The sequence below is a fragment of the Aedes aegypti genome, chromosome 2 (assembly GCF_002204515.2).
Source record: "Aedes aegypti strain LVP_AGWG chromosome 2, AaegL5.0 Primary Assembly, whole genome shotgun sequence".
NCBI lineage: Eukaryota > Metazoa > Arthropoda > Insecta > Diptera > Culicidae > Aedes > Aedes aegypti.
In genome coordinates, this window is record NC_035108.1 from 283,729,708 (window position 1) to 283,750,939 (window position 21,232).

The 21,232-nt window shown below is 36.0% G+C and overlaps 1 protein-coding gene across 1 annotated transcript; it reads right to left on the reverse strand.

Annotated features, from left to right (window-relative positions):
- Window positions 1-5,162: 5,162 nt before the first annotated feature.
- On the reverse strand, window positions 5,163-17,862 carry LOC110676623 (UPF0430 protein CG31712). Its single transcript, XM_021845239.1, has 5 exons — window positions 17,573-17,862; window positions 16,723-16,879; window positions 15,220-15,420; window positions 7,059-7,142; window positions 5,163-6,439 (listed from the first exon to the last, which is right to left on the reverse strand). Exons 1-5 carry the CDS (start codon window positions 17,716-17,718, stop codon window positions 6,281-6,283), a joined length of 747 nt encoding a protein of 248 aa, XP_021700931.1. The 5' UTR covers window positions 17,719-17,862; the 3' UTR covers window positions 5,163-6,280.
- Between the last annotated feature and the right edge of the window lie 3,370 nt (window positions 17,863-21,232).

The window sequence follows — 21,232 nt, forward strand, 5'->3', positions numbered from 1 at the left end:
CTCATTGGATCACAATAATGTCTATCGCTTTTTACATTGCCAAGTTACAATGAGAATCCCAGACGAGTCGTTTCTTGCATCTTCCATAAACGACGTGGTTTAATTTTTGGTTATTTTTTGTACGCAAAAAATGCTTTGCGGAGGAAAGAAAGGACCTCAAATGTTGGCTGTTCAACAGGTAGGTATGGGTTAAATTACTTGTATAGTCAACACTGGTGAGTACCGTAATCCGGGGGCAAATTGATCACTATTTTACAACTTTTTGTTGTTTTATCCTTAGGAATTCAAATATTGTCAAATAATTTTCGGCAAAATCAGTACTCAATTGATCTTAATCAGTTTATGTAATCGACTTTTCATAAAATAATATTTAACATATCATAAAAATAGTTTTAATATCAAAAAATAAAATGACACACTGGGGCGAAATTGATCATTATATAACAACGCAGGTTAAAAAATAAAAAATGTCCGTATCTACTAAATTTAGGTCTCCTGTATCTGAAAATGAGGTTAAAATTCTTACAACTCGAGTATTTGTCCATTTTATTGCAAAATAAACTTTGAAAATCTGCCAAATACGCCTAAATGTAGGCAATTTTCCTAGGAATTAGCACATATTTTTAGAATAAACTGCTTTATGAGCAAAAAACGATACTTGCTATGCTGTATGATATCAAAAATGAGTTCAGTAGTTTATACTTAAGCTTACACAACATTTTAAATACTCAAAGTTGATATGTACGCATAGCACCAGTAGATTGTTTAGCACCGACATTTCCAACGGTATTGCTTACACCTTCAAAAATTGTGAATATTTCTATACAAAACTGACCCTAATAAAAATGAAATAGTGCAACATCGTCATTAGACATCCATAAACTAGAAAACATGGAATGTCTTTGGTGCCAACGAAGCTTTTAGCATCCTTCGGAGGAAATGTGTTTTGATACCGACCTGATCAAATTCGCCCACTGATCAATTTGCCCCCGGATTACGGTACCTAGAAAAATCAATTTTAGCGCAGTTTTTGAATAAAAAAAACATTTCTGATAAAAAATAACAGTCATAATTCTGAAAAAAAAAATTAAATTTTATACTATTTTAGAAACGTGAATTGCAAGCTTGCTTAGAGAAATTTATAACATCTAAACATTGTAGTTTTTAACATAAAATGCTTCATGAAACTATATGATATTTTTTTCGCAAGATGTTTCTTCATTAAAAGTTTTTAATTTACTGGATTAGAGCAAGTGGTAACATTTGTTATGTTCTTGACTTTATTGACTAACTTGGGATTCGGATTCAGAAGCGTTTGTAAAAACCCACTAAAGTATAGATCGTGCTGGTTAAAACATTACCTGGTATGCACAATTTTCCCGGTGCTAATTGAAGTTCCCGTATATTTCCCGGTTTTCTCCCGGTCATTCGAAATTCCCGGCTTTTTCCCGGTTTTCCCGATTTCCCGGTGCGTTGGTCACCCTGATATAAGTTAGTTAGTGTTCAGTTACACCAATTAAAATTCATTTTAAACTAGGGGTCATCCAAAAATGACGTCTATAATTTGGGGAAGGGTCTACGAAAGTGTGACAGTATTGACTGATGCGCTGGATATGGGATCGTTCAAATATTACGTAACTCAACAGGGGGAGGGAGGGGGTCTTACATAGTGTTACGGTCCATACAAAAAATAAAAACATCCCATACAAAAGCAATTACGTGGGGGTGGGAGGGGGTCAAAAATTAGCAAATTTTGCGTTACGTAATATTTGAATGAACCTTATGATACACCGCGCGGCTGTTGTATATATAAAGTTTCCAAAAACGCGCATTTGTCCAAAATGCCACGCGGCGAATCGTAACTGCATATTTGTAACATTCGACAAAAGTACTGCCCATACTCGCAATACAGTCCCATAAGGAAAATCATCATGTCGAGAAAAACGCAAATGAACATTATTGCAAAAAAAAAAATCGTTACGCCGCTGCCGGCAGCAGAAAATTTTAGTGGCATCCTTCAACACATTATCATTAGAGTATAAGGAAATGACCAACAACCAAAATATTGTTAATGCGATTATTTTTTATGTACAATTCCAAGATACTTGCAAGTGGGACTCGTTATCCGAGTACTTTTGTCGTCATATTTAAATGTACCCCCATTTCAGTCCCATTACTAGGAACTCGCTTACTTTGTTATCGCGCACCTTGACACATTTGAAGTCAAGTTTACAATAGATTCCAAAGTATTTTTCCTTTTGCTACTATTAGTGTTCACATCTTTTAGTTACAATACTTTTTGTAAAATATTAAACGGTGGATAGTGACAGTCCTGAAGACATTCCTGGATTTGATGAAAGCGTTGCGGCCGGTCGATAGGAAAAGTACTATGGTTCACCTGCAGCACGTTTATATTGGATTTAAAACACAGGTACCCAGACGGGCAAGTATTATTTAGCTTGATTTCGGCAGAGCTATTGGATATGTCTTAGATATCCGTAATGCTGCCTTCTTATTGAATCTATTCATTTTTCAACATTGCATATGGCTAACGCATAGTTTGATCAGTAGACGATACCAGTGCGCTACAGTGGTAATTTGCGTATTCCCAAGTTGGCCCAAAAAGCCATCCGTTCCTTGATGTTGGAGGATGAACTTACCGGAGATTTCGTTGATAATTGGTCAGAGGACGAGAACTGTAGGTTTGACTTGGAGGATGGCTATTTATTTTATTTTTAGGTAAATCTTTCATAAGAATTAACACTTAGATATGTTTTCTATCAGTTACCGCACCATAAGTTATTTAAAGCAATAACAATATTTGCTATGGAATAAAGAAGGTTCAAAACACTGTAATTTGTAGTATTAATTTTTTTATGGATTAAAAATTACGAGCCAAGATAAAAAAAAACATAACAGGAAGAAGTTTGCTTGAATTTCATCGTAAACTACTAGTGGGACTGTTATGCGGGTACTTTCAATATGGGACGCACATGATTTTTTCACATTTTGTCCATACAAAAATACAATTTAAGGTATGATACCTAGAAGTACATTAATAATAAACATGATTCACGAAGAAATCTCAAAAATGATGAAAATTCAAATGGGACTGTTATGCGAGTATGGGCAGAGTAGGCATTGAGTAAAAAGAACACCATGTTTGCAATTTATGGCAGTATGGAAAGAAGCTGAATTTTCTAAAAATTACCAGGAACTCGACAGTGCTTATTTGAAGCTGAAATGTTGTACAGCCGTTATCACATGTTGGGTGAATAGTCAGAAAATAATTCTGCTAGAAATTTTTTTGCTACTACATTGCATAATCTCAATGTGACTGTTATGCGGTTACAATTACCAATGTGACAAAACAACTTGGTATTGTTTTTCGAATTTTTTAGAACAAACTAGATTCTAGTAAGTTGATCGAAAGTACACATCATTTGATGACTCCACGGTATTAACTCGAAACTGTCAAACATGTCGAATGTGACTGATATGCAGTTATGGGCAGCGCGTTTGATGAAATACCGAAATGTTATCTCCCATAAGAATGGGGAAGGCCGCGTGTCCTTTTGAGCAAATGTGCTAATACGCATGTATTAGGTATGGGAAATAGCGTGACAAAGTGGGGGTGGGGGTCTAGAAATCCCGAAAAACGATGTACATCATATTTGAATCGTCCCCTAATTGTTAATGAATCTTATCATTTTAGCGAATCTCATTAGTAATGGTATGCGATATAGACTGTTATACCATCGATGGAAACATGTGTCCATGTTTTTTTTTTCTTACATTACAATAGCCCATGTGTTTAACCCCATTATCCAACTTTTTCGGCAATGTTTAACTAAGACTTGACCATTTTAAAACTACATTTAACAATATCTAAGCCTTATCAATCTTGACTTGTGCATGCCCCATTGGGGTGCCTCGTCTAATCTTTGGTTAGGGGTAAGGAATGTGACGACAAATGCGAGATTTCACAATGCCGAACAAAATGTCTTACCATTTCATTGAGGCTCTAGTAAGAATATAGCATTTTTCAAAATTTTAAAGGCATTTTTCTTCCGATAGTTTAGCAAATCACGAAAAACAAGAACGTCCATTTATCGTAACTGTCAAAACGAAGAAGCAGGCGTTTTTATTTTTCCAGATGTCCAGTCGGAAGGCCTTTTTCGGTTTTGCAAATACACGACTCTAAACAGAATCTACGTAATGATTGAAACACGTACAAGAAGTTTACGAGAAAAAACTACATTAATATGGCTTACCTACTTATCTTCTATTTGTGACCGCATGCTTGATATGCAGGCCTCTTCCTACCAAATATGATGTATGCTCGCGAAGCAAATATCCTGAAGGTAGCTGAAGCACGAAAGATATGCTAGACAGACATGTTGTAGGACAAGAGTAAAAACAAGATTCATCGAGGGAGCTTCAATGACGCAATAATTTGAGGGGATTAGAAGCAAGTTGGTGGAATTTAGACTAAAATCTAGTTAAAAAAATCGATTATGATTTATTTTTTGCAATTTTTTTTGCCATATAGGTAAGTTGTGTGAGAGCCAGAAAAATGAGCCCATCTTCTACGAATTATGTTATTTTTCGTTTTGGACGGAAAAAATCAACTAAAAATACCATTTGAAAGCATGAAATTTAGAATTGTTTGGTATACTTAACTCAAAACCGACCAAAATGCCACTTTTACCGCTTTGCGTTTGGGCCCGTTATTTCAGTAATATCGATAGCCAGAGAACAGTTAATGGCCTAATCTCCAATCTATGCCAATGTGGTGTGCAAAATTCGCGTTTATCATGGATTCTCCTTCTGAACTTTTTCAGGTTTGTTTACACGAGGGGTTCCCCTAACCCAAGAAAGTCGCATGATATCTATAAAGCAAAACTCTCTTTCTAAACCGTGCACAAAGGCAATGACATTACATCCAACATAATTAACCAAATTGGCAAAACTTTTTATTTGATGGTACAGTTTCGGATTCGGTTTCTTTTACTCATGTAAATCGCCAAACAAGTTGTTTTGTCCTTTTCCTCGTTGTAAGTTTTGCTCCGGCAAGAACGAGGAGGCTCAACACGCGTTCTATTAGACCGTTTATTTATAGAATTTCGGAAGTAGAATGAAAATGAAAACACAAAATGGTGTGAGTTGTAGTAATTATAAACTATTTTATTTTTGTGTAAGGGAAATTGCAAAACTTTATTTTGCCATGTTTGTTTTATGTCCATTTATTTGTTTGCTCAGCGGTTATGTTCTCCTGAATTGTATTTTTCAGGTTACAAATCAGGGAAGGTTTTGCATATGGGTTGGTGTACACAAGTTTCTCAATATTGCTTCATCTCTTTTTTCAAGGACTAAATTATACTGATAATAGTTTTTTTTTGCAAACATTTTCCTTGATTTAAAAGAATTTTTATTTAAGGTTTGTTGAAGATGTGTAAAGGTAATTTACAACCATTTTAACACAAAAAACATACTTACTGACTAAAGTGAGTTACAATGTGTGCTGGTTTTACTGGTTTATTTAAGATTTATTTGATTTGTTCAGTGGAAACAAATTGAAACGATTCAATTCAAGCAATATGTATAAGTAAATTACCTAAAAGAGTATCTACACTTTTTTTCATAAATGCGATTCGCTGTCGTTGAAGATGACTATGATAAAGAATGGTTGTACCTATTTAGTCTTTAATAATTTTCAGTCCGTAAAAAGTGGTATCATCTTCAACAAAAGCGTTATCACAACAGAATTTACAGAAAAATTCAACATAATTCTAACATTCATAGGAAGATCTTAGAACTGTTCAATGGGAACTAACCTCCTCCAAACTGTACAGTTTGCACAACGTATCACGATACGTGATCTTCAGACAGATTCGTAAGATAAGTTAATCATTCTGTCTTGGTTTTCTTGGTTACCCTATTATAAACTGGTATCCGTGGTAAGGGTACAGTGGAATTAAATACTAGCGAGCGGGCTCACCATCACCGTACGTACGGACTAAAGAGACGGAATAACAGGCAAACGAATTCTAACCCCTGTTCACGTACAGCGATTCGATTACATTACATCACTTCCGAAACAGTAATTTAGCAATATTTAGTTCATGTTCCAATCGTAACGAAAGTGTTGGGTTAGTCCGCTGCTTGATTACTAAGTCTCTATAGTGCGTACATCAGAAACCTTAACCTAAGGACACGTGGCATAGGTTTTGCATTCCAGCAGTTCAACACTAGTCAACTCACACTCACAGACTAACAACTACGGTTTTAGCGAGAAAGAAAGCTTGGGCCGCGAATTGTTTTTGCCCAGAATCATCTTTTGCTCTTCCTTGACGCGTTTTTCCTGCTCTTTGCGCATTTTTTGACGCTCTTCGTCCATTTTTCTTTGCTCTTCTATTATCGCCAGTCGGTCTTCGGCCTAAAATGAGATTGGGGAAACACATTGTACGATTGCATAACAAAAATAGCACGTTTGTGTGTCCCACTGATCAAATTATGTGTCTCTAAGTTTAGGGTTGCTGAATCTTATACCGCTTTCATAAATGTTGCAGCACGTCACAATTTTGAGCTATTACTACCATTATCCGCATAATTGTTCCATGTTATATGGAATTTTCCATATACACGAGACAGTTATGCAAATAAGGGTAGTGTAGCAACTGAAATCAGTTGCATAATTACTATTACTATTATAATTATAATTTATTACTCAATTTTCAGAAATCGCAAAATAATGTTGAATGCATCCCGATATGTTTTGTGATACCCTTAAGTGGTCTTCTACAAAATTGCAAAAGGTGTTGTACGCAACTCGTTGCAGAATTCGATTTTTACAGCACTCGTCGTGATTATTCAAATCGACAAGCCTTGTCGAATAAAATGTACAACTCGTGGTTTGAAAATCATCATTCTGCAACTTGTTGCGTAAAGTACTATTTGAAAACGCCAATAGAGTCAACAATCCTAAATTAAGTAGAGAGTGATATTGTTGGTGCATGGGACAAACATTATAGCGCAGTGTAAAAAGAGCAACTTACCAGTTTCCGTTGGGCCTCTTCGATCTTCCGATTGTTTTCGGCGATAATATTTTCGAGCTCTTGTCGCTTTTTAAGCTCTTCCTCCTAGGGGAGAAAGAAGGGCATATTAGTCGTTACGTGTGAACATCAGCAGCAAGCACATTGTTTCGAAACTGACGACATTCTATGATAAGGTGTAAAATTTGCAAGAGTCCTCTCCGTAGGTTCTACAAGTCGTCATTAATTTTCGAAGTGTGCTTGCCAATCAGGAAAAATATTGAATAGCGGAGAGAGTGTGAGTTTCACTTTGAATCACCCGGAAACAGTTATAATCCGGTATGTGAGAACGGATCAATTGGTAAATGATCAGTTCCTGAAGCTGGAAGAGTCAGCTATCACTCGCGAATATAAATCATCGGTGAAACAATGTTTTTTTGAAAATTGTCCACAACGTTCCATAGACACCATTCCGTATCAATGTCCTCGAAAAACACTGAGTAAGTGAGGCCACAAAGTAACACAGAGTAGGAACATAACTAAGATAAATAATTACACGAAGCAGGGGGACTGATCCATCGGAATTCCGTTACAAAATACACGAATCATTCTTTGTTCAAACGCCTGGCTCCAGCTGGAAGTTGCATTCTTGATCCAATGGCTACGATGATATCGCTGATGTGGTCTCGTCCAGGAGGTCATCTCGTCTTAGGCTTGGGACACAAATCACTATTCCGATTGCAGTTGAGAAAATGATGGTCTTGCGTACTTCCAGCGACCATTGATTTGATGCGAATGGTTTGGACCATCACGTTTTTAATTGCTCTTTTTTATTAAATTAGTTTGTAAAAATGTAGCCATAAGAAGTGAATACCTGAAAGGTGTAATGCCTATGGAAAGAAAAGTTTCCTGCTCAGCTTTTGGAGTAATCAATTATCAACGGCTTCAGAGCTGTGAACTTCCAAAGCGAATTATTGCGTCCCGTCGATAGACAATTTGGTTGGATTTGGTAAGTAGTTTAAAACGGCAATTTGAACAATTGGGAGTCGTACCTGTGGTGGCTGATTACTTGGAGGTAAATGGAGGTACACAGCATTATGGTTCTGATAAATTATTGAAACATGATTCTACATTATAAACTATAAAGCGTTACAAAAAAGCACTGGTTAAAACCACCAATGATTCACCAAAGTTTTACCGGGAAATCCTCCATGATTTTTCCTAAGAATCTCTCCCAGAATTTCTGCAGAGATTAATCAAAAAGTTAATAAAGGTATTCCTTTTGAACTCTTTCAAGTTCGGAGGTCACCCAGGGTTTATTTTAGGAATACTAACAAAGATTTATGAATTGTTCGAGGATTCATATAAAGATTCACTTTTTTCTTGAGTGACCTCTAGTAATTTATAAAGATGTTACTAAATATTATTAAATAGTTTCTGGCAGAAATATGTTTACAATTTATATGTTTTTAATATGAACATCATTTTCTATAATGAATTCTTCAATGCATTCAGGGATTAGACACATCATAAAATTCTTCCGGTAATTTATACAACAATTTCCTTTCGAAATACTCCAACAGTTTTGAAAACAACTACTTTCACAATTTGTTTTAAGAATATCTCTACGAACGCATCGCATTCTCTAAGAACACACAGGAAAACAATCCTTCAAGATTTCTCGGGCAAATTTTTATTTGAATCCCTAATGAATTTTCTCGACAATCCCTAAAGAAAATTGTTAGGAATGGAATCCATGAGTTATTTTCAAAGAAAGATCTTAGAGAAATTGATAGAGGTATCGTAAAAACAGAATTGGATACATTCTGGGAAGAATTGTATGTATGTATGTATGTAGAATGCCATCAGTCTTGCTCTGTATGCGGTTTCACTGTACAGTAAGGTAAATTTTCATTATTCATTTAAATTCATTTGTAAGCAGAGACACTTACGCAAAATCCGCGGGAAAAAGAGAGTCTCCTTCCAACAGCATAATCCAGCAAATAGAATAATGAGAATCGCAATACTTGTCCAGCTTTCCACGAGATGTTTTATTATAAGAAGGACGCTTCAAATCCCTTCCTTAGCCGAGTGGTTAGAGTCCGCGGCTACAAAGCAAAGCCATGCTGAAGGTGTCTGGGTTCGATTCCCGGTCGGTCCAGGATCTTTTCGTAAAGGAAATTTCCTTGACTTCCCTGGGCATAGAGTATAATCGTACCTGCCACACGATATACGAATGCGAAAATGGCTACTTTGGCAAAGAAAGCTCTCAGTTAATAACTGTGGAAGTGCTCATAAGAACACTAAGCTGAGAAGCAGGCTCTGTCCCAGTGCGGACGTTAATGCCAAGAAGAAGAAGACGCGTCAAATCGGTCAAATCCATTGTAAATTTGGGAGTTATGCACCCATCTTCAACAAATGAAGTTATAGCGCATTCTCACATACTTCGTCTGGCACTCCAATCCATAGTCCCACTGCATTTCTATGATGCGCTGATGCTCCCTTCCTCCCACTATGAAATGTTTTACACCGCGACATAATAAAGTACATAATGACATGACAACAAAAAAAAAACATATCATGTACACTGTATAATGTGATATAGTGCAACACTACAAAAACCAAAACATTAAAAAACCTTTGACAAAATGATTTTGTTCCTTTATTTTTATGTTGAAATATCCAAAAGACCACTTCCCCTTTCAATTCATAGGAAGTTCAGATAGATTTCTGAATAATATAACAAATTAATACTTTGTGTAATTTAGACTAAATTTCTCAAAAAGAGCAAAATTCAATAACCAACCTTCTAAGAATGCCTTCGGAATTCTACGTTAGCCATGGACCAAGGCTGATTTCTGGAGAAATTCTTGATCTTGTGGAACTCGTGTTGGATCCAAGGAGAGGCCATTTTAACAACAACGATATCTACAAAAAACATTTATTGTTCTCATTTGAGTTGGCTTTAACGTTCGACATAAATCCAAAATTGCATCTTCCATGCAATCTTTGAAAAATTTAGCTAAGAATCTCGTCAAAAATATAACAAAAATCTGGCCAAGAATATCAAAAGCATCTCGTTATTTATTTGTCAATCAATAATTAATGAATAATCTTACAAGAAATTTGTTGGGAATGATTGGAAGAATTCACTGTAAATTTGCAGAAATCTATACAAAATCACGTCAGGAGCCTCATAAGTACTTTTTCATAGATCAAGGACTAACTAGTAAATACTCCAAACAAGGCTTCACCAATAATCAGTAGATATTATCTTAAAAATTCGCCAATCGTAATTCTTAAATTATCTGTCCAAAATTTCAGTAGATCTCTTAAGAAATTTGTCAAATATTTATTTGGCTCGGGGTTTTGCCAATCTACTAAGAATTTCAAGCAAATCAGAATACATCTTTTCTAGATTCCATCAAAAACAGTAATCTTTCAGAAAAAAAATCTTTCAAGATACTGGTCCATTAGCTAGTAAAAAATTGTTTTGAATCTAAGTGGAAATCAAACAACCATATCATCAAGAACCTTGCCAGGAATCTCTAAGTACTCTTCTAGAAATGGTTCAAGGATCTTAATCGTTGACTATCTTCATCCATTCACCAAAATGATGCGAAAAATCACATTTACAATTCCCGGTTGGATGGACACCCTGCACTTGTTCAGCGCGCTACGCACGTTTTCTTACAATTTATCAAACTTTTCTCAACACGAGCTCATGGAAGAATGGTAGTCGAGAACTGTCAAAACGTATGGAATTTCAGTTTTAACTGCCGCTCTTTGGGTTTCTTTGGAGGAATCCTGAGATTCGGCAAATGTAACTAATGACACGCGTTTAGCCACTTCGATCCGAGTAGTGTGGCTTCGATTACCGCTTCAGTGCGGAAATTTTATCGTCATGAACATATTTCGATTGTGTCACTGGGCGTTACATGCTAGTCCGTTGTCTTGTGTAGAGCTTCCTTCAAAGTACATAATCATCCACACAACCATTGCCATGTCGGTGTCTTCTAAAAGTACACTAAGGAAAATCTACACGTCAAGGTCGTGTGTTTTGATTTGTGTACTGAGGAAAACTACATGACTTGAGTGTGGTAGCCTTATGGATTTCGTCATTGACTTCACGGTATAATTACATGTGCATCAACATTAGATTGTCATGTGAAACAAACATGAATGTCTAAATATTAAATCATGAAAACCAACTATAATAATAAGTTTGTACTTACATTATAGCACTAGCATGTTTGGAACATAGCACAAAATTTCTCCATAGTAATTTCCATATAAACCTACATTGTCTTTGGACCACCTTTAAATCATCACATAGAAAGCTGAAAATTGCACAGAACACTATTTTTATGGTAAGGAATACATGGGAGAATGGATTCTCAAACATTTTTAAATTTTGAACCGCCCTAATAATCATCTACACAAAAAGAAGAACGCTAACAGATCGCCTTCCAGTGAAAGTTATGGCAGCCTTATCACCTTCCAGGAAGGAGAGGTGCAGAGCAGCATCGTACGATTGGATCGAAGATGAGACTGAACGACTTTAACTGATAGCAGAAGAAAAGATTAGACTAGCATCCGTTTTGAATTTAACAGTAGATCAAATTGAATTGTATGCTACTTTGTTGTATTTTTGTAACAAACATTATTAATTCTCGGCTCCGTAAAGTGCTACGCACGCCTGAGCCTTACCAATAAACCAATTGAAAAAAAAAACAAACATGTTCACGAAATTATTGAAATACCCTAGAAATATTTATATACCTAGGGATTTCTCGAAAATGTAGAAATATATGGATAAGATCATGGACGTGTTCCTCGTAATGGACTTTTAGAAATCATCCCTGGAGGAATTTAGGGAGTCGATTTTAAAGGAATTCTTTTGGTTAAAAACCATCAATTTGGAGTACGAAACACTACAATAACCTCTGGCGATACTTCTACAGGAAATACTGGAACAATTTTTACTGAAATAATACATTTGACATCATCTGTAGTCTGTAGTCCAAAAACTCATATTTAAAACACAATTCCAGGGTAAAACTTGTGGAAACTACTGGACGTAACAGGACCACTTAACGATTTTTTGGAGTAATTTTGGAGTATATTAAGGTTTTTCTCAGAAAATCATTGGGGTGAATTTCTGAACGAATCATAGGGAGACTTGTTGGAGCAGTCTCTAGTGTAAATGCTGGAGAAATGTCGGATTGAGTTCCTGAATGTGTTACTCATGGTACAATTCTTGAATTCTTTTTTGAACTCCTGCATAATGATTACCTACCTAATGGATTTAATTGAAAATTCCATTTCACATTTGTTATTTCGCTATTAACTAAATGTGTTTACTCGAGTCGGGTGAAGTGAGATGATGAATGACAGAAGTGACCGAAGTCGACTCGTTCCAATTTAACATTAGCCGTCTCATGTGACTCGAGGTGACAATGACTCATCTCGATTTACCCGATTCGCAAAATAAGCTTGAATGACAGTAAGTTTCTCCATCTTGAAGGTGATCATGATTTATGGTACCACAAATTTATCTACAGTTTGGTTTACATATTTTCCCAAATTCCTTTCGTTCAGGAATTGTTCTGATAAGATCTTGCATAAAATACCTTAGGAATTTCTACAAGAGTTCCTGAAGATTTCTTCGCAGCAAAATCTGGAGGAATCTTTAGAAAAACTCCGAGACAAAACAAAATGTGAAACACTATAGATAGGGTATCAATGCTAGTGGGGTCCATTACTTAGTAGCTGAAATTGTTCGCTTTTCCGCAATGTGGAGTCTAACAACAAGTTCAATGTCTTTACTTCATAGTACGCCTATGAAACATACAAAATCATTCGATTTTTCCAGCGAAATATACATTTGGAAAACTCAGAGGCGACTCGTAACCTCACGTTTTACCTGTTCAACGAATCTAAAATTGGCTAATTCGGCAAATTTAGATTATAAAGCACACAGTTAATGGTTGGAATCTTCCTTTCTAACAGTTCTACTTATTAAATACAAATTTGTCACTGTAATTCAAGAATTTGTAATCGTGGAACAGGTAGATTTGAGGTTGGGGAATGTTGTCCGAATGCCTATTATAGACGCTCCCGAGGTCCATAATAGGAATGTTTACAAATTTGACGTTTCCTATTATGGACCCTCCATTTAATTCCCATGTAATCGGCTCGCTGCCGACGTGCCTATTATGGACCCACCTGGATATGCTAACTATGGACCTTCTTGTGTGATTTAATTTATAAAACTGTTCAAATATCTGTATTTATGCGCCTCAGACCAAACATTTTGCCTGAAACTGCTGACCAACAATGCAATTGAAGTTCCCCCGGTGGATTTTCATAGGAATAAGGTTGCTTTGAGTGTTAATTTTATGTTTTTCTTTAGGGGGTCAATAACCGGCATAGACTCCCAATTCTTTGAGTTCTTCTCGCATATCTGGAGGTAGAATATTCTTACAATCGCAGACCATAAGCAACTTGTGCAAGACACAGCTTCTAACTGCCGAAGGCTATGCTCTGGTTCATAGGACCGTCATCCAACCAATAAATTGTACTGTTTTGAAATTCAGCTTCCTCATTATGCAAGACACAGAAGGCACCCTTCAAAATGTTATTTTCAACATAATCACAAAAATGGCTGATGGGTTCGAACAATAGGTGTCAAGAATAGGTGAAATTTGTGTGAAATGCCTTCAAGTTTGTTTATCCTACCGAATATTAGAAGCAAATTTCATCGAAAGCATGAAAATAAGTGTCTAGTCCATTTTGCCTAGATTATAGATCTTCCGTCAGAAATAGCAGCTTTTTAGAAACTTGAATTGAAAAATTTCTAAAATGAAACCCGCTGTAAAAATTCCGACGAAATCTAGCCCCGGAATTCGACTCGTAATATAATCCTGTCTTGGAATCTGTGAGCATGTTGTACAAAATGTTGTAAGAATCCTTCTAAGAAATTGGTTTTGATACTCAAATCAATTATTACCTATCATGTAAATTTATGTGAGAGCAGTTCAAAAGATTATTCAGACTCCAAAGGAGAATAAGAACCTAGTTGCTATATAACAAATAAATCATCAGTACATTTCATTATTTTAATATATCTAAAAACATTTTGCCCACTGGCTTATTCACTATTGTAACACTGCTGTAACTAACGGTGTTAGTGAGCTATTTTTTTGTGAAAAAAATATTTACGGTTTGGTCTTGGTTTCTGAACTGGTTTTTGTTCAGTCGTTTTCCCAAACAAAATGGTCAACTTTAGATAACTATATCTCCGTGATTTCTTCACCGATCCTTACTATTTTTTATGGCCCAGAAACAAATTACTTCCACTTTTGAAAACTATTGAAACATCTAAGAGAAGAGTTTCCATCGCTTTCCAAATTAGCTGTTATAATGCCAACAATTTACAATGTTGCAAGTTACAATGCAAACCACTAGTTTAACACCGTAATTAGAAAGAACGGCCTATGACCAAAAGAAGGGAAAATCACATATGAAAATGTTAGCAATTTGAAATGCCAAAAGCATAGCAGCATTGTCAGATTGTCAATGGAGCGCACAAATCACCAAATTGCGGTAATAGGAAAGGGTAGTATCCTCAAAAAAACATTTTCTCAATGATTATGCCAAATGACCATTATGCCTAATGACTTTTATGCCAAACGACCGTTATGCCAAACGGCTTAATGCCAATTGACGTTCCCTCACATAGATTATCTGAAGTAATCCGTTTCGTGTTTTGTGGATTTGCCTTTGACATTTCGTGACAGTTTTGACTGAAAATTTGCAAATCATTTGAATTAGAAAAAATCTATTAAACAAAAATACCAAATTGTATAATCACTATTTTTTAAGACCCATTATGGAACTCATTTGAATTGCATAATAGCCATGCAATATTACAAACGGTATATGCTAACCAGTCTTTTTGCAGCGCTTTATAGTTTAATGGTTCAAGTTTTTGGAAACTGCATGTAGATTGTTAAGTATAACATATCATTCAAAGATATCGAAACTAAGCAACAGAACCGTGCCCATTACCAGGCCCTTATTGCCCACTCCCCGACACTGCAGAAAAATAATGAGTCGAAGAAACGCAGTGTCAACCACCAGCCAACCACACAGGCACGTATCTGCTGAAGCAAACCCTTACCTCTCGACGGCGTTCTTCTTCGCGTGCTTGCTCGCGGCGTTTCTCCAGCTCGAGCATCATTTCCTGTTCCATTTGCTTTTTGGCCGCTTCCACGCGGCGCTGCACTTCCGTTTCGATTTCATCTTTGCGCTTTTCGAGCTCTTCCTCCACGCGCTTTTTCACTAGCAGCTCGATCCGCTTGGCGGCTTCCTCCTCGATCATCTAAAATATATTGTAATTCAATTAGGTACATTTTTGATTAGATTTCTTTGTAAGTATCATTTTAAACATTACATTATTTCACATGTCTAGATGTTCTGTGTTGGGTAACACTTTTATCAGTGAATCCCATTTGCAAATAAATTTAACCTGTTAGAAAATTGAACGGCTCGTTATCTTTACAATTCAAAGTACGACATAAAATTTCAAGAAAACAATTTGGATCCACTCGATTACTGAAAAATAATAATAGTTGGAGATTCTAATAACAGAATTACAATTGCAATAAACGTTTCCGTTCATCTGCCTCAACAGTTCGTTTTCACGAAGGACTATTCTAAGAGTTAGACTTATGGTTGCCCTCACAATTTGCCCGTCCTTAGGGTGAAAAGAACCTCCGCAAATCATGCATTTAGCATCCGTGCGGCAATGTACCTTTTGCATCGACGACACATAGTGGGGTTCTGAGAATTGGCTCCAGGTTTCGAGAATTGTTCCCATGTCACACGAACATCGAACATAAGTTTAGCTTTTTTTTCTAAAACTGTATTACCTTTTAGATTACTTTTGGTCAAATCAACTAAATAATATTCTTCAGAAATTTCTTTCCATCAAATGACAGATTGGGATCTCTTTTTTCATAAATGATTACTTGGACTGGGGAAAATCCCAGTAGGTAAATCATTTATTCAATACACCATCTCTTCAGGTGACTTCTAGTCACTTGAGAGACCTTTCAAGACGACTTTGAACAAACGTCCGGTTTTGCCGCCATAAGTAAAAATTTGTGCTTCTTCTCTTCAAGATGTTTGAGAAGAAGTTTAAGCGATCTTTAAGAGTTTCCGGCAAAACGCGACAGTCTCCTTTCTTTGTGATTTGGAAGGAAACCTTGATTCCCCTAATAGCGTTCAATATCTCCTGCCTAAATCTCCCAAATTTGGAACAACTGAACACGATTGGCTGTACACTTTTTGTTTCCTCACTTGAATCGGGCTTGGGCTAAAGGCTGGTTCGATTTGATGTTCGGAAAATTCGTCTAAAGCATCAAACTGATTGCTCATTTCGTTGCAATTATCAACATTATCCATTTTACCCTGGGAAATTCGCATTCTGGAGAAACGTCCTTTCTTCCATTCTTGCCACGTTTAGTGACCGTTTTGAAACCTACTTTTTTGAAAGGAAGTTGTAAATGAAAAATTGTATCAAACGTAGCAGTGTTTGCTTTACTTAGTTCAAAAGTCCCGTGAAGTAAAAGATCAGATACAGTTCTTAATTCCCCAAACAAATCCGAAAGCCTTCTCTTACCTTCTGTTCCGCCTCCTTCTGTCTCCGCTGTCGTTCCATCTCGGCCAGCCGCTCGACTTCCGTGGTCAACTTGCGGCTCTTGGAGCTCTTTTTCCTGTGGTGCTGCCGGTGGTGGTCATCGCTACTACTGCCGGATGATTCGGACAACGAGCGCTTCCTACAATGTTTGCAAACCCCCGAGGGAGGGATTTTGGGAAACGGATAAGAGGAAAGTGTTAGAAATTGCGGAATTTGTCACGCTATCCAATTCCGGAGGGTTGTCCATTTCGGAATCCCTCCAGAGCTAGTCCCCCAGATGTGTAAAAAGAAACAATGATTGTATTAATAAAACAAAACGAAGAACAAAAAAGGTAACAAAGCCAAAAGGTTTAAGTTCCGGATCGCCGGAATCTTCTTTCCGGACCCAATATTATTGTTATTCTTGTTCATCTTCCGTGGCACACACCTAACCTCAAATATGTCTATGGGTTGAGAAAGAAAAAAGGAAGTGGTTTCAAGGCTACCTACTCTCTCTTTTGGGGGATTGGCCGTGCAAAACGCAGTTACTTCTTCGGGTACTTGTTCCGATTACCTCCTCCCAGCACGGATGGATGCCTGCTCCTGCAAAAATGTCGCACTTTTGGTCGCATTGCAACCCAAAGTGCATTCACGTCTCTTTTTTCCATTTTTATTTTGATCAACAATCAATCTAAATTCTAAACAATAATTTTCGATAATTTAATGAAAAATCTTAGCAACCACGAGTCAGATAAATCTCGTTTTCAATGCAATGGTTAGAAATCATTATCAATCAATATAATATATAGAGAAATAAGCGGCAAACTTCAGCCCAAAAAACGAATATTTTTACCTAGATTTGGAACTGCGTTCCTTGTATTTGTCGTAACTGCGATGGGATTCATGCTTGCTGTGGGAAGACGATCGGGATTTGCTCCGCTTTCGGTGCTTGCTCTTGTGCTTTTTCGGTGTTCGACTACGGGAACGTGAGCGGCCCATCACAACGCACTAAATTCAACACTCTAAATCACAAATTGCACGCACTAATGCAGAAAAATTCCAACTTTTTCACGAAATTTCTCTTGGAATGCACTTCACGTCTTGCGAAAAATTGATTTTGATGCCTCTGCTGTGTTGACGTTTTATGTAATGGCCGAAAATGGGGTCGGCTCGGTTCTGTCGAAAATGCACTGATATAAAAAGAGAGAAATTTATGGCGTGGCCGATGACGAGCGAGGGACTGGTTTTATGGTTTCTAATTAGGGCACTCACGGTGAGAAACTACTACTCGACGTATGGAACACGATAAGAAACTTCTACACAGCAAAGAAAGGTGAATATTACATCGAAACTGCTGCAACCAAGCCATTCCCTCGGTTATGTAATACTACACATCGTGAGATAATCGCGGGCTATTGGTGTAATAAATGCGACCTATGTTTAACGTACACAAATGCGATGCAATCGATGCGTTGTATTATGAAAACTAAATCTTAGCGATTTCGACCCTTTTCAGCCAAAAAAGGCAATCAAAAATTCTTCCCAAAGTTTGATTAAATTGCTTATTAGCTTTTTCGTCTTTTAATAGTGTTTATAATTTCAAATCGGGTTGTACTTGTAGATTATGTTATTGAGTTTTAAAATATTGAAATAGATAGAACACAGATAAACAGACGTAACAGTTAGAACAATAGGGTCCTAAAGCCCTGTCCCAATTTTAGTGCCAAATGCTTAAGTTTAGGCCAAAAACACATGTTTACTCAATTTTCTAATGTTTTCCGTTGGTTTAGACCCAAAAAACATTTTTTTAGATTTTGTCACATCCTTTGGCTTAAACTCAAATTTTGGGTGTATTTTGTTTTCCGTGTCCCTTACGAAATGTCAGATAGGAACAACCCCCGTGGTCGAACTAAAACCCCTGTGGTGTTTTTGTCGACTAAGCAAACGTCAAACATGATCAAAAGTGTCAAGGTTCATTTATGCACCAAATTTTCAAATTAAAGTTTAAACATGATATAGCCATTATTTGAGCGGGAAAAATTGCTAAAGTAGTTACAGTAACATGCTTTTTCGTGTTATTAAATAAAAACAAGATTTCATTAAAAATTTTAGGACCCAATTATCATTCTAAAACATAGTCACGTGAACATTTACGCCCAATGCTAATAATACTTCATTTGGCGAACCGCGAACTAGGTGGCGGTAGTGAGCAAACGTCAAACTTGAACAAAAGTGATGCGAGCGCCACCCGAATAAAAAATACAATACAAAAACAATATAACGTATTGAAACAGTACCATTCAATATATTGGAAATACAATACAGTATATGTAAAATGACAATACAATTACAGTACAATATATTGTTTTGAACAGTTCACTGTATGGTATATGAGATTTTTGCAATATAATGTATGGGTGGTTAAGTATCGTAACAATACAAATATAGATATTTTCTCATACAAACATTTTGAAAATACAATACGATATAATGTTCATGTATTATCTTGATTAGCAATTCGTGTATTGTTGTACAATACAAAAGCAATTCAACGAACTGTATCATGGTTGCATTCGTCGTTACAGCTAATGTCAAGTGACTTCTAAAAAACTACTTATTTTTACTTTTTGAATATTTTTCACCCAACATTTCTTGCTTTCTGAACTTGTTTTGTTTATTTCTTTCAGCAAAGCTACATAGAAAAAGCAACAGTTGTTTTACGCGAAAATAGGAATTTGACCAAAATTGTAAGGTATAAAACCAATTAAAAACAATACAATGTTCTGTTACAATATATTATATTGTTTTTGAATTGTATATTCAAACAAGAATAATATTGCTTCGACATTCAATTACAATACGCTGTATTGTATCCAATACGTTATATTGTACATTAATGGTTTATTCCATTCACTGAATGATACGTTTTTATCCGGGCACGAGTGGCCCGTCGGCCAAATACCAAATACAGTACTGACCCGATTTTGTCAGCCCCCGATTTTGTCTGCCCCCGATTTTGTCTACCCCCGATTTTGTCAGCTCTATGACCCGATTTTGTCAGCCTGTTTTAAATTTATCAAAAAATTGTTTTCACCATGTTATCCTACATTTTCATTAAAATTGATGATGATGTTTAATGTCATGCACGCATGGACGTAGCCAGAGGGGGCAATGGGAATGCCTCCTCCCCTTTGGACGATGCTAAAAACAATATTACGGAAATAATCATGTGTTTGTATTCTTAAAAGATTGTCTGCAGCACTCATATTTATATAATTGTTACATGATGATAGATTGGAAAACTTATGGAGTATACCAAACAATCAGCCTTTTGAAAAACATCTTGCCATAAATTATTCGAAGGGTTTATCAAATCTGTTGGGAAACTCAAACTACAAAATTTATTGTCAGCAGAATATTATCATTAAAGTAACCGGATAAAATTCCTCGTATTTCCCCCAGGAATTCCACTCGAGATATCATTCATAATCCTCCAGATATTTTTTCAACGTGTTTCTCCAATTATTCCTGAAAATATTCTATAAATCGTTCCCGGCTGTACCTAGAATTTCTCCAGAGATTCCTCAACAACATTAAAAGGTGTTTTCTGGAGATGATTCTAAAAATTCTTCCATAAGAACTCAATTTAGTATGCCAAATATTAAACGAGATATGTACAGCGATCTCAAGTATCATAAAACTGTGTTTCGTTATTAAGCAACTTGTCAATTCGCTAGTTAAATCATGCTTAAAATAAAAAAACGGGATTTATACAACCGAGTTTATGACAAAAAAAAACATGTGTTTAGGTTCATTCATGAATTCCTCCGATAATTTCTCTCAATACTATTTCAAAAATTAATCTATGGATTCCTGTTCAAAGGGGTAAAGGATTTTCGTCTAAATTAAAATTTATTTTTGATTGAACTTGATCTCGACCTCAAACTTCACTCAAAATTCTAATAGAATATTTTTATTTTTCAAGTAATTACTTCAATAATTATCTTCTTCTAGTCCTTGTTGAATTAATTCCTTTTTTATCTTCAGTATGTCTCGAGATAAACTTCAAAATTTGCTCCTTAAAGTTTTATTGAGATTGTGCCTACAATAAACTGTTTAAAAGGCTCCTTCAAAAAAAAAGTTTAGTTGAAGCTCTCTTAGGATATTCTTGATGAAGTTTGACCTAGGGCTCATTAAAAATCTATTTTTCTATAATTTCGATATTCCTCTAAAAACTGTTTTAAAAATTTCTTTGGAAATTCATCCAATTACCCTTCTTTTTCTTATTCTTCTCTTTCTCCTATTTTTAATTTCTATGTTTATTGAAAGATTTCCACAGGAATCATCTCACGAGATTTTCAGGAACTTTACTAGGAATTTCACCAAAAACATTTTGAAGCATTAAATCATCCCTTAGGTATAGGAAAAATTTATGAGATTTATTCACAACTTCATGTTATGTAATTTATGAATACTTCTGCGCTAAAAACCCAGCAAAAAATCCATGAAAACT